Raw genomic sequence first — 14213 nt, forward strand, 5'->3', positions numbered from 1 at the left:
CGAGTGAACTCGTTCAAATAATCAAGTCAATTTGGATGCATTTTTAATGCATCTGTTTTTTAGATTACATACTCGAATTCGGATGTGAATGTTAAATTCATAATATATTTAAATCTAATTCGAATCTGATTTTTATATCCACAACCGAATCCAAACTGTGTAAGAAGAGTTAAATAGCCTATTTTGATGTTTATTATCTGACCAAATGCTTGTATTAAATGAAATCCAAATCCATATGGGCTTTGAAAACTAAATGTGATTCAATTTGTGAATTAGATATTAATTTTTTTTTAACCACATATCACTTAATTAAAGCAGTATGGTCTGATATACGATCCAAATCCAATCCATTGAATTCTCACCTAAGATAGGAGGCTCGAGGGGTCTTATAAGAAATCCAAGCTTGTTTAAATGGTAAGTCCTCTAAACCGCATTATGATATCATTAAGAACCAACATCTTCAACGCCTATGGACGTTGAACATAGCCAATTGAATTGGTCATATTGTGCTTATCATCATACTGGATGTTTGTTTAAAACCAAATTGAAATTAGAATCCAATCAGATATCCGTTTTGAAAACCAAATCCACTAATTCAATTTCTTAATCAGATGCTAAGTTTTTTTTACCATATCCGACTTATTTAAAGCAGTCCAATCAAACATCTGATCTAATCCAAACCATTGGCATCCTTACAACGCTATCAAACACCTCTTAATTAAGAAATTTAATTGCTTGACTACATAAGTATGTCTTTAAAAATCTTCCTCCTTTGTTATTTTAACCATAGCAAATTTATGTTGCCAAAGAATCAAACACCTCTTGCAAGGAAAATGTATTATAAGTTATGTGAATATTATTTCTTAAGGGGTGTTTGATTCACTTGGAATGCATTGGAATTCTGGAATCATTATTCTCATTTTTTAAAAATGAAATTTGTATTATGAAATAAAGAATTTTGATTCAGGAATTACAGGCGCCTTCTTGAGTCACAGTTCTAGAATTATGGTCCCCAACCTAAGGGGTGGAATTATGGTTCCAGAATTCTGAAAACTTTTTCATTTTCTTTGAGGCAAAAGGCATGAAAACCTTAATTCATGCATTCTAGAATTTTAAATCTTTTTTGGTCAAACAAGTTATTTTTAACTCTAGAATCAAAATTCCATACTATCAAACTCAAAGGAAAATTGGAATTAGAATGTCATTTCAATTTCATGTTGAGATGATGGAAATTTGATGCTGGAATTTTGATTTCCGAATCAAAATTCTAGTCCACCAAACGCCCCTTAAAAGAAAAATAATTGCTAACACCAGGATTGGAGGCAGCGATTCATCAACCAAATTTGATCTTGCCCCTTTCTTTTGCTTTTTTTATATGGCATAAAAATACTATTTCCAATTGTATGAATTAGTTACAAAATTTCCTTAGTAAATTTGATTTTTTTTTTTGAGAGAATAAAGGGTATAAACTCGAAATACTCCTCTTACTTTGAAAGAATAAATTTGTTTGTAATGCGCTTAAGTCCCGAAACAGCTTTGGATCAGGTAAACTCTATTGCTGACTTTACAGATCACATTTTAAAGTTAAGAACTTGGCGTCGAACTTTTGAAAAAAATTCACAAAGAACCGCTTATCTTCTCACAAAAAAGATTCGTTTTTCGATATAAAATAACAAAACACCCTTTTTGCAAACAAAAACATCTTTGATCAGCCAAGGAAGGAGGGGGGGGGGGGGGGGGTTCTTTGTAAGTAGTAGTTTGTCATTTTAAAGTTAAAAATTAAGGTCTTTTGTCGGTAAGCCGCTGTTCGAAAATTTTCCTTAAAAGTTCAATGTACGTTTGTTAGTTTTTAAATGTTGAGTTGCAGTTTGATATTCATTTAAATGTAAGACACCTTTTTGTAATATTTTAATTATAAAAATCACAACACTAGAAGTGGAGTAGGAGAGAGGGATTAGGTTACAATCTAACCTCCCCACACCGTCCATACTTGGAACGGTTACCAGAACACATTAATTGGAAATTGAAAAAAAATGAAAACAGAAGGAAAAAAAAAGTATGGAGGAGAGATCACTTTACTACGTATAGCCCATTTTCAAGAAACATTTAACTTCTATCATCAAATCAAGTCCAAGAAAATGTGAAATGGCTAAGCAAAGGAAGGGTGTCCAGCAAAGAGTCGCTTGTATCCATTCGCATCTATGAAATGATTTAAACAAAAAAGAGCTTGCGGATTTATTGTCTCTACCGCTATGAATTGGTTACGTTAATGAGAGACGTGGAGTTGTCAATTTCTATCCATAAAACTATTAAACTAAAGAGAGCTGCAGCTTTTTTCAATCTCTGCAAACAACGAGATACTTCTTGAGAAAATCTTTTCCTTTTCTCAGTAACATGGTCGGTTCATGCACGAACTAAAATCCAATTTTGTTCTTTCGTGCCCAACGATTCCAGTTCCATCTCAATAAGGCATATCAATAATTGGCCGTCGAGTAGAGAGTGAACACGTCAACGGCAGCTCAGGATAGGGATGATCAATAAAGCAAAAATAAAAAATAAAAAAAATTCAATCGACGAAATCAACACATGTGCCGAAGAAAGAGAGAAAATTTTTTTAAAATCTAAAGAGACAGAGAGAGAGAGATTGATGATGGTAAGAGAAGAACAGAGATTTCGAGTAAAACTTGTAGAGATTGATGATGGGAGTTGCTAATAGTAAAATGGAAAGTTGATCATTATGTTTCAGAAACCAGAAACAAAGAACAGTTTTCCAACAAAACTTGTCAATCTGAACACCGAACAATCAAATTTTCTCTACACCAATTTGCTCGCCTTGGCACCATCGCCATCTATACAGTGCCAGAGGAAGACGGCTAGGCAGAAGACGTATACATCTACCACCATTCGTTCATGTCGACTGAAAGCGACTGGTCTAAAAAAGGTGAAGGTGGAAAAGAAAAAGAGCCAAAAAAGAGAAGAGGAAGAAGAAGAAGCAGCTCGCAGTGGATGGAGGGCGTAGACTTGACCAATGAAGAGGCGCCACACGCTGGAGACTCAGAAGATATCGAGGATCTCGAGGATGAAGACGTTGCAGCGAGGGCAGGAGCCTCTGTTCACCCACAGCTCGCGGGAGCAATCCCTGCAAAAGGTGTGGCCGCAGGGGATGAAGGCCGCTCCCTTCTGCCGCACCATGCACACGCAGCAACTGTGCCCCTCGCCCCCCTTCTCGCCGGCGCTGTCTCTGTCGCCTTCGCCGTCGCCGGCGTGGTCCTTGCCGCCGCTGGCCACCCACTCTCTCAGCATCGCCGCCGCCAGAGAGCTCGCTGGCCCCATCACCACCTCCCCTTCTGACGCCTCCAGCAAGGCCATCAACGTCATCCTCATTGGCTCCGAGCCGTCCCCGACCGCCGGGCCCACGTCGGGGTCCTCCCTCTCCGTCTCCGCCGCTAATGCCGTTGCCAGGCTCACGCTTGTCCGCTGAACCGTCTCCGCCCGCGGCCGAGCCTCCGGTGACGCCGCTGTCTCAGCCTCGTCTGCCGCCGGCCGGCCGGTGGGAATGTGGCAGGGGATCGCCGAGGCGCGCAGGAACCCGAGGCATTGGACGAATGACTTCCACCCGAGGCGGTGACCGTTGGGCGACCCGTCGCTGTCGAAGACGTCCATGAGGCTGCGGCCGTGGTGGCTTCGGGCGTCGTCGATCTTGAGGACGGAGCCGAGCGTCCGGCGTTCGCGGGCAGGGTCGTCGTCCGGCAGCCGGAGGAAGTCGCGTAAATTGAACGTCTGGAGAACGGCCATCTGGTCTACAAGCGTCGATCTTCTCCTCTTTTGCATACACTTTTCTGCAACTTCCCTCCCTTTTTATATTCCTTCTTGGTTTCTGTGGAAAGAATTGATGTGGGTTTTTCAAGAAAGAGGGAATTGGCCGTTTGGGGATCGGAAAAAATGGAGCTCTCCCTTGTTGAGTGGTCCTTTTCCCCTCTCTTTTTGTTTGTTTCTCTCTCTGAGGTCCTACTGCTAGTGGGGAAGCGTTGGTTGTTTATTTAAACCCCTAAATTGACGGAAACTGACGCTCTGAAATTAACTGAACATGAAACCGGGAAATCAATCAAGATACGAAAGAATTCGGCTATAGAAAAAGACAATCGTCACGAGGAATTGTAGCTGGATGGAAAAACGATCACAACTGTTGAGAAACAAACAATTCGATGCTTTGTCACAGAAGGGAAAAAAAGCTCAGAAAAAACAACAGAAAGGTAAAACAGGGAGACACAACCGAAAATTATTGATGAACTTCAGATTAAACACAAAGAAGACGAACATTTTCACAGGAGGTGAAATCGGCCGTTCAGTGTAAAAAGAAAAAAAGAGAACGAAAATCTCCAAGGAAAAGTTTCACAAAAGGCCTATTTTCGTATGGAATTCACACAGAAGAAAACCTCCAATTTATGATAGATCCTCCAATTTATCCATAGAACAAGAATAAGTGAGGGTTAGTCTCAAGTGTTTCCATGAAGGACAAGATTTAAAGGACTTTCAGAGTGCAAATGCCAGGTGCTGGATGACACTCAGGAACGACCAACGAACCAAAATGAAAGGTACGGCTACGACAAATCACAAGAAAATCAAGAATTTAAAATGGGCAGAATTAGGAAGAAAACCTCCAATTTATGATAGATCCTCCAATTTATCCATGGAACAAGCATAAGTGAGGGTTAGTCTCAAGTGTTTCCATGGAGGGCAAGATTTAACGAACGCCAGCAACAATTGAGAAGCCATCGCCGAGATCAGAAGGAACAAATGACACCACAGTCTCACTGAAAATCTAAAAAAGAAGAATAAGAATAAGGCACGATCAATGAGAAACAACCTCTAAATGAACTCGGCAAGCAAGAAATTGCTCCACTGCTCCACGTCTCTCGGCAAAAGACTTACTTCGCCTTCCCCCTTTCTGTCTCTCTCTCTCTCTGCCTTCTCTCCGAGCTGCGGAACGCCAGGGAAGGCGCTGACGAACCTATGATATGAAGTCGACGATGGCTGTCGTGTTCGGCATCTAGTTCTTTCCGTCTCAGCTACGTCTTCTACTCTTCTTTCTTTCGATCACTCTCTCTTTCTCTCTGCAGAATCGAGCGAGAGAAGCAGAGGCTCGGACCACGAGGAAGCGCCTTTTGCAGCTCTGAGATCCTCTAAGAGCTGCCCATCTGATAAAAACGCGGTCCAAGAGAGCCGCAGAGAAAGGCTAAAAAAGTGCCATCGCCCTTTTCCACATTGACCTTCTCTTTCTCTCTACTCTCTGCAACATTGCTCTGGAACGAAGGCAGTCCACCGAAATTGACGAAAGAGAGAGAGAGGGCCAGAGGCAGTCGATTGTAATCGAGAAAGCGTTTCCGAGCACCCGACGAGTATTTTGGAAAGTTCAATCCGTTAAGTATAAATACGACTTCCACATATTTGCCGGCGGGAATGTGGGGTGCAGCTGTAAACTAACCGGCCTCGTCGTTCGTGAAGAATCTTAATATATTCAAGGATGAATTTGGTAATATAATTCAATGGTCAGCAGTTAGCGTTGCGTTGTTTTAACTTATGAGGTGTTTGGACGGAAGAAGATGACGGATGGAAAGGAAATGATTTAACAACTATTGTGCATAGTTGTGTTTGATGAAATGGAAAAGATAGGAAAGATACTATTTTATAAAAGTGACCGTTTATAAAAAGTGGCCGTTTTGCCCCTTATCGTTTTATTCTTTGTAAACGTTGCAAGGTTTTGCAATTCTTATTTGGAACTGCGGGCTGTAGGTTGCAACCGTGCAATTCCCTCTTGTTTCTTCGAAAAGGACATAAGTCCGTCCGTCGAGAAGGGGTCTGCTATTGCTGCCGATCGAGGGGCTTGGACTGGGCCTGGTGGCCTATTGGCCTACGCCCTCTCTCTAGTTCTCTTTTCCTGTTTTGTTTTGTTTTTCTTTTAGAACAGACTAACTTCGACACATAAGGGATCCATCTATCGATTGAAGGCATGTTGATGTGTTGTGCACTCGCTTTTTATAATTTTTTTTTTGGAGAGGCTTTTTTATATAATTGTCAACACAGTCTTTTTGTTTGCTAGATCATACTAGTTTTGTAGTAACGTTTGATGTAGTAATGAGAGAAAGAGGGCTATTACAATTCAAAATGAGGGATGTTAGAGGCATTGTCGTAAACTAACTTAAATCCTTTAATTTCATTTCAATCTTATCCTAACAAGCCTTTTGTAGTAGTTTCTTTCCTTCTCATTCATTTCCTTGCCTTTCCCTCTCCATCAATTTCTTCACATTCGAAATCCATAGATCTGATGTGAATTCAATGTGACATGCTTTTGTTGATATGGCGAAAGATCCATGGTTTATCAAACTTATCAGATCCACATTTAAGGTCCTCTTTCACCTTTTGCACTGAGAAAATGTTGTTTTTGAGGTTGGAGGGGGGAGGGTTTGATCTTAAATCCATGATCTTCAAATCATAAGGATTTTAAAGCCGGAGCAATCAAACACCCTTAAAAAGAAAGTTCAGCAATCACTAAAATAAGTTTAACCATCTCATTTTGACACTATTTCGCATTATGATATTGATTAAACATAACAATAGGATGAATCTATTTGTCTTTGTTTGTTGAATACTCTATTTAATGCTTAATGAAGAAGGAAGTAAGTTGTTGTGTCATCATGATCTCCAAATCAAAAGGATTTTAGAGCTGTAGCAGCCAAACACCCTTAAAAAGAAAGTTAATATTACCAAATGCAGCAATCACTAAAATAAGTTTGACCCTCTCAGGTTGACACTATTTTGCATTATGATATTAATGAAACATAACAATAGGATGAATGTATTTGTCTTTGTTTGTTGAATACTCTATTTAATGTTTAATGAAAAAAGAAGTAAGCTGTTGTGTCATATTTCATAAATGTAAAGATCTAATTTCTTTTACACACACACACACACACACACACACACACACACACACATATATATAAAATTCAGGAATAAAGCATAAGTAGAGCATATGGAACCATGCCTTCTACCATATCTAGAATCGATCATTCAGTTGACTTCAGTAATTAGGGTTTCATATCACTTGCTTGGTTCACCTTCTTGTTGTCTGCATTTAGCTTCTAGTTCAATCGCAAATTTATCTATCAATGCAATTGAAACTAAGTCAATTTAGATTTATGTAGTTAGATCTAGATCGACACATCCATTATTTTTTATTTAAAGATACTATTTATGAAAGGTAGAAGTTGGACTTTTGTTCGACTTGTTGTTTGTTGTTTTCTTTAATTTTGTATTTCCCTTTGTTGGATAAGTTTTAATTATCCTTTTTTAGTTATTTGGCAGTCCAGGGTTGAGGGCCTATCCCTTTATAGATTTTCACAAGAATCATCATTTTCCAATTTCTCCTTTTCTTTTGTCTATTCAACAATAGAGTTTTAAGTTAAAAAATCCCATTAGTTGTTACAGATATAGTATAAAAGTAAAGTTATTCCTCAATTTATTTTTGATGGCACAAAAAGTGAGGGAAGATCTTATTGAAGGACAACAAAACTAGAAGTACATATTGATGATTATACGATATGCATATCAAAATTGATGACCAAATTTGAATTAACAAGGTGAATTTGATGCAACCATGGTACCAGGCCACCAACCCCTTGCACATGGCAAAGTAGGCAAATGCCTGGGGTGTTAAAGAAAATGACATGAAGAGTGGTTCTCGGTTGAGTGTTGATAGTGTAGAACATGGTTTGTGTAGTGGTGCTCGATCAATTGTTGATGGAGAAAATCATGGCACACTTTCAAAAGTAAGTATCTCAATTAATGGTGTAGATAGTGGGGAGTTACCCAAAATAACCTCTCCCATATGTGTGCTGGAGTGCCCATAATTTTTGGTTTTAAAATGGAAGGTAATTGATCCTAGAATCATGCACATGAAGTGGAAATGTAGAAGTGGACCAGTCAAGTAAAGCCAATTATTTTATTTTTCTTTTTTTCTTTTAATGTAATTCTAGTAATTGTACAAAATATTGTGTTTGTAGGCATATAACTTACATACCTTGATGTCAATGTGAGATTGAAAGAAGAGAGTGTTTTTTTGCTCCTCCATTCTCTCATGCCACCCTTTCTCTCCTATTGACTTCTTTTATGGTAACAAAGCCATTAATTTTTCCTTTTAAAAGAACAATGGCTGCTACTTAGCTACTCAATGGAATGCAATCGCTACTTTAGTATCGGTAAGGGTCTTTTTTTTTTAAAGGGCGAGTGGTTCATTCCATCGCCCCTAGTAGAGGCCACTGCTCCATCCCCCCTGTGCCTTCACCCCCAGAATACACAAAGCTTGGTTCAGGACCTATTACGGTTCAAAAGAGGAGCGCACTAGAACATGACAATGACCACTTTAGGAATAAAACACGAGTCCCTTTAGAGGCAATTATCTTCTTTGGAGGCATTATCTAGAATCAGTGATGTTGTCTTATGACCTCTTACAATATGTTGATGGAACACACTCTACTTCACCAAAACAAGTAGTGAAGAATGACATCAAGGAACTCAATCCTGACTTCGTTAAGTGGCACAAAGCTGACGAATTAGCCTTGAACTAGATCAAATCCATAATTTTTGAGGCTGTTCTAAGCCAAATTGTGAGGACTAAGTTGGCACATGAAGCATGGCAGGTTTTGGAGCAGTCATATGGATCTCATTCCCCCTTGCAAGTTATGCTAATGCGCAAGGAATTGCACTTTATAAAAAAAGAGTCTAATTCAATGCAAGTGTATTTGGAAAAGATAAGACTCCTCGCCGACTCTCTTGAAGCTGATGGTGACCATACCCTAAGTAAGTTCTTGTTCAAATTAATTTGACAAACTCTCCATGGATTATAAGGGCTTTGTAACAATTATAACTATAAGATTGATTGCTCATACTTTGACATTTGCTGAATTTTTTTATCTTGTACTAACTTAAGTCAAACAACTTGACATGCTTAAATGCAAGTCATTCAACTCAATAGTCAGCCGGTTAAGTTTCTTTTCATGAAGTTGCTTTTAGTGCTTTGCATGGTCGCAATCGTGGTCATAAAATTAAGGGTCACCTGAATGGCCCTATAGCTAGATACAAAGCAATGTTGGTTGCTTATGGATGACATAGAATACATGTTGACATTTAGACCAACAATTAAGCCTACTATAATTTGGGTGTTACTTTCTCTTATTGTCTACTTTAATCAGCCATTATAGCAATTGGATTTTGATAATGCCTTTTTGGATGGTTCTCTACATAAGAATGTATACACGTCTCAACCAGAAGGATCTCGTGATCTTGTGTATCCACACTATCTATGCAAATTAGACAAAGCCATTTAGGGTATGAAACAAACCAACCCCCCCACCACAACCCCCCTCCTATGCCTAATACCACAATTGAGTTGCTTTCTTCAAGAGTGTAGATTTCATATTTCTTAGTCAAATTCACCTCTTTTTATCTATACTAGAAGAGCTGATCGATTATACTTGCTTGTATATGTTGATGACATAATTTTGACGAGATCCTCTATTCATTTTAACTATCACCTAATTAGTTGATTACAATTTATATTCTTAGTAAAAAAATCTTGAAAATTTATCATATTTCTTAGAATAAAGGTCAAACGACAATTTACTATCATCTCTTTGTGTCATATGCACATATTGAAAGCATCTTATGTAAGGCAAAAATGACAACCTCTAAGCCGACACCTACTCCTATAAGCACATACACGGCTGACATGCCTTTATTTATTCCTTTTTATAGACCTATGTTATATCTTCATGTGGTGGGGCATTTTAATATTCTATGGTCATTTTCCCTAATATCAAGTTTTCTATCAATAGGGCTTGTCAGTTCATGCATTCTCTATGTCATGTTCATTGAAGTAGAGTCAAATGTACCTTAAGATACTTAAGAGGCACTAGTGGTTATGCTTCACTTATTTAAACTATCATCCTTCTAGTTGAATGGTTTGCAGCTGCCAATTGAGCTGGTAGTAGTGAAGATAAAAAGTCAACAAGAGGCTTTGTAACCTTGCTTGGCTACAATATTATTCCATAAGTATCAAAGAAGCAGCAAACTTTAGCTTGTTCGAGAACCGAAGCAGAATATAAATCTTTGGAATATGTTGCGGCTAAACTATTATGGTTGAAGACTTTACCAAAGAAGCTTAGATTTTCTAGAACTAAACCACCAACTTTGTGGTGTGATAATATAGGTGCTCTTTATCTTGCAGCTAATTTTGTTTTTATGCTAAAACTAAGCTCATGGAAGTATATTTTTATTTTGTTAGAGATCATATGAATCAAAGAATATTCAAATTAAATTTATTCGGTCTATTGATCAAGTTGCGGATGAAATGACCAAACCCCTCGGTTCAATTATGTTTGAGTCATTCAAAAACAAGCTTAATGTGTGGATCCCACGTTAAGCTTGAGGGAGCCTATTAAAGAGAATGACATGAAGAGTGGTTCTTTCTTGGTTGGGTGTTGGATGGCGTAGAACATGGTTCATGTAGTGGTGTTCAATCAAGACTTGGTGGAGAAATTCTTAGCACACATTTAGAAATAATTTCCTCAATTAATGGTATAGATAATGGGCAATTATCTAAAATAACCTCTGCCATATGTGGGGTGGAGTGCCCATAATTTCTAGTTTCAAAACAGAAGGTAAATGATCATCGAATCATGTACATAAAGTGGTAATGTTGTAGTAGACCAGTCAAGTAATGATAGATATTCTCTTTTCTCTTTTTATTCATTGTAATTTTAGTAACTGCACAAAATTGTGTGCATGTACACATATAAACCACATACTTTGAATTCAATGTGAGATTGAATGAAGTGAATGCTTTGTTTGCTTCTCTATTCTCTTGTGTTACCCTTCCTCTCTTACTATCTTATTGTAAGAGGGTACTAACCTCTGTGTTTTATGCTGCCAATCAAGTGGAAAAGCCTATTGAAAAAGGAGCAGTTTCTTAAAATGAGAAACAGAAAAAAACAAACAAGCAGCAAGGCATAGATGAGCCAAATTCATGCTGAGCTAAGTTAGCTCAAACTAGGCTCGAGTCTCAAAAGGCCAAGATTCTACTCTGCTCGAGCTCAAGGAGACTAGCTTGAGCTCAGCTCAGCTCAGCTTAGCTCCTCAAAAATTTTCAAACTTGGCTCGATTTGTTTTGGCTAAGGACAAGACCCAGATTTGGCTTGAGCTGTCGGTGGAGCTTATTGGAGCCATTGTTAAAAAGATCAATTTTAAACATAAGCAGGGGGTTTGAATTTCAAGACTAACCATGCTAACAAGAGGGGAAGGCAATGGAGCTATTTTTTTGTTGTGATGATATTGTGAATTATGTACTCTTTCATGAACTTTCTCGAGTTTAAACGAGCCAGCTAAATTAACCCGAACTTGACTCATTTATTTAACCGACTCTAGTTTTAGCACAAACTCCAACCATTTATTAAGTGAGTGAAGCTTGAGTCGAGTTTAACCAAGCGAGTATGAGTCGAGCTCGAGTTGGCTCAACTCGTTGAATATCCTTAGTGAGTAGGGATGTTGCACCCATGTTAGAGATGGTTCAACTCAGGAACAAACTAGTGGAGTAAACATAGCATCACTTTCTATATAGCACTGGGTTCTACTAATAGTGACCAGCTAGGCTCCACCAACAGTGGTATCCTTCAATGGTGGGTGGGATACCTGGTGAGAACCTAGAAGTCACTATGGGTGCAAATATTGTAGAGAGAAAAGCAGCACAGTCAATGGCAGCTGATGAGGAGAGGTTTGCAGGAATTGGCACGATGTTGGTTTCCCTCTTAGGGGTTGTAAGAGAATAAATTATGCTAACTCATGGGTGATTGGACTTGTTTAGGGAGATTCACAAGGCTATTTTGGCAATCGGCCTTGGCCAACCCATTGCAATGCAAACCTGCCGACAGATGGGAATCCCTACCTATATTATTAACAAAAAATGAACATTTTCAGAGTATGTACTGATTCACAAAAAATTAGCCCAAGCAGCCTAATAACAAAGACTAGAAGCTCAATACAATCAGGTAAAGAGTTTCAAAGAAACAATGTGTTAGCAAGAACATTAATTGAGAAGAGCTGTAAGGTTTGCAATTTCAAAACCATGAACTTTTAATAATACAAAAAGGAGGCTAAGGTTAAGGTTTCGAACGTATGCCTGTACTCATCCACATTGAAATCTCCTTAGTTGCGTTTGCCCATTTCACACAAACTATAAAAAAAGTTTTTAATTTCTTACCATAGACACTTGGAAGTACCTGCAATAGAAAGCATTACTTCATTATGAAGCATGGTATTTCTTGTCTTCCATATGTGCTACACTAGCATTGGGAGTGACAGCTGCTAGCATTTCTTTATCCAAGAAGCTTTGAATTTGAGATTCCACTAGACATGCCTCTTGAAAAGAAGTTGCTAGTTTTAAAACACGTAAACTGGTGGCTGGGAGTCTTTATATAGCTTTAGCTTTTTCAAATTTGAAGAATAAATGAAAACATGCTTTCTCTTCATCTGTACAAAACCAACATCTCGTAGCTAAACTGACTCCCATTTTCTATAGTATATTCAAAGTTAATACCATATCTTCCAAACCGATCAATATAAAAAATCCACTTCACTCTAAGAATGGAGTGATTTTTCTCATATCATCAACCTGTTTTTTATGTCTGATTTTGTTGTATATACCACCCCTCGTTAGATCCTACACATCTTCATTCCAGTAGAGTTAATCTACTTGTTCATTCAATTGCACAACTCTCGTAACATAGTTGAGCCATGAAGAGCAAACAAAAGTTGTTCTCTGGAGACTGAGCCATTGATGGATCTGGTCATACCTCACAAATGTTCTCTGATTTTCAGTCAAAGAAATATAGGCATGAATCCCCCTACCCAAATTGTCCAACCATAGGTTAATTTTATTACAATTACCTCTTTCCATTTAATTTTATTTAATTCTTCACATCCCCATAAAAGGCTTTCCAGCTCCATGACATAGTTGATTTCACTTTGTTTGGACATAAACTCTGGGATTTTAGATATTTTTGCTTAAGAAAAATAGCTCATAAAGAGTCTCTTCCTGAGAAGGTATTGAAAGCAAGATAAATCATCTTCGTCCGATTTCAACTTACTAATCCTTTTAATCAATACCTCCCTCACCTATAGGATGTTACACATGAGTGGGAATCATCTTCTCCCTATAAAAATCTGTTACGAACATTATCTACATGTCATATCATAGGAATTGGTAGTCTAAAACACATAAACCAAAAGCCTATTAACTGGTTAAAACATGATTGATAAGACAAATCTTGCCGAAGTAAGATAGTAATTTGCTTTTCCATGATGCTAATTTCTTAGAAGTCTTTTCTCTCAATGCAGATCAGTAGTCCATCTTCAATTTTCCTGTGAACAAATGGTATATCAAGATAAGTAATGGGAAGGTTATCTGGACCCCATCCCAATATGGTGGTGATATCTTCATATTTCTCCTGCTGCACGTCCAAAGGAACAAAACAAGATTTCTGGGTAAGGCCAGATTCAGATGGGCAAAATCATGGTGATCTCAAACGATGGGGAGTGGATGAAAAAGATGAAGAGTTGGCTCTTAATCCGAATTTGCTTCAGTTTGGTAATCGTAGATGTGCAAAAGACTTGAAACCCAGACTGGTTTTCACTAAGGACTTCCCTGCGCCAGAAACTTTCTCTTTGCTGATTAGCTTTGATAAATCATATGCTTGTAAAGTGTGGCGCCAGCATAAAGAGGACTGGCAGCCGTTCCGGTAATGCTTATAAAGGGACTGGGGCCACGCTTGTGATCCCATGTTTTGTTTTGTAAATACTTTCTCATTTTGTTTTAATAAAGTTAAGGCCTCGCCCCAGAAGCAGTGTTCCACAACTGAAGGCAGTTTTCTTTTTCTTTGTTTTCCCCCTTTTAAAAGGGTGTAATGGTTCATTTCACTATCTCTAAAAGAGACCATTCATTACCCTCCCCAAGGGTTCACAGAGCTTGCTTTGAAACAAGACAGTGACTACTCTAAGATTTGAATGCAAGTCCCCTTTAAAAGGTAGACCATGTTGCTGCTCAGTGTGCTGTTAGCCTGAATCGACTTCACCATTGCGTTTCATCAGTTCAATTTAGCTTA

General features: G+C 38.4%; 1 protein-coding gene across 4 annotated transcripts; it reads right to left on the reverse strand.

Annotated features, from left to right (window-relative positions):
• Positions 1 to 2713: 2713 nt before the first annotated feature.
• Positions 2714 to 5397, reverse strand: LOC116251528 (uncharacterized). Of its 4 annotated transcripts, none has more exons than XM_031625853.2 (2): positions 4933 to 5397; positions 2714 to 4814 (listed from the first exon to the last, which is right to left on the reverse strand). In XM_031625853.2, exon 2 carries the CDS (start codon positions 3829 to 3831, stop codon positions 3055 to 3057), a length of 777 nt encoding a protein of 258 aa, XP_031481713.1. In that variant the 5' UTR covers positions 3832 to 4814; positions 4933 to 5397; the 3' UTR covers positions 2714 to 3054. The 4 variants fall into 4 exon arrangements, with proteins under 4 accessions (XP_031481713.1, XP_031481712.1, XP_031481717.1 ...); XM_031625852.2 differs by having other exon boundaries at positions 2714 to 4822; XM_031625857.2 differs by having other exon boundaries at positions 2714 to 3877; positions 4868 to 5397.
• Between the last annotated feature and the right edge of the window lie 8816 nt (positions 5398 to 14213).

Source organism: Nymphaea colorata, chromosome 3, assembly GCF_008831285.2.
Source record: "Nymphaea colorata isolate Beijing-Zhang1983 chromosome 3, ASM883128v2, whole genome shotgun sequence".
Classification (NCBI taxonomy): Eukaryota; Viridiplantae; Streptophyta; class Magnoliopsida; order Nymphaeales; family Nymphaeaceae; genus Nymphaea; species Nymphaea colorata.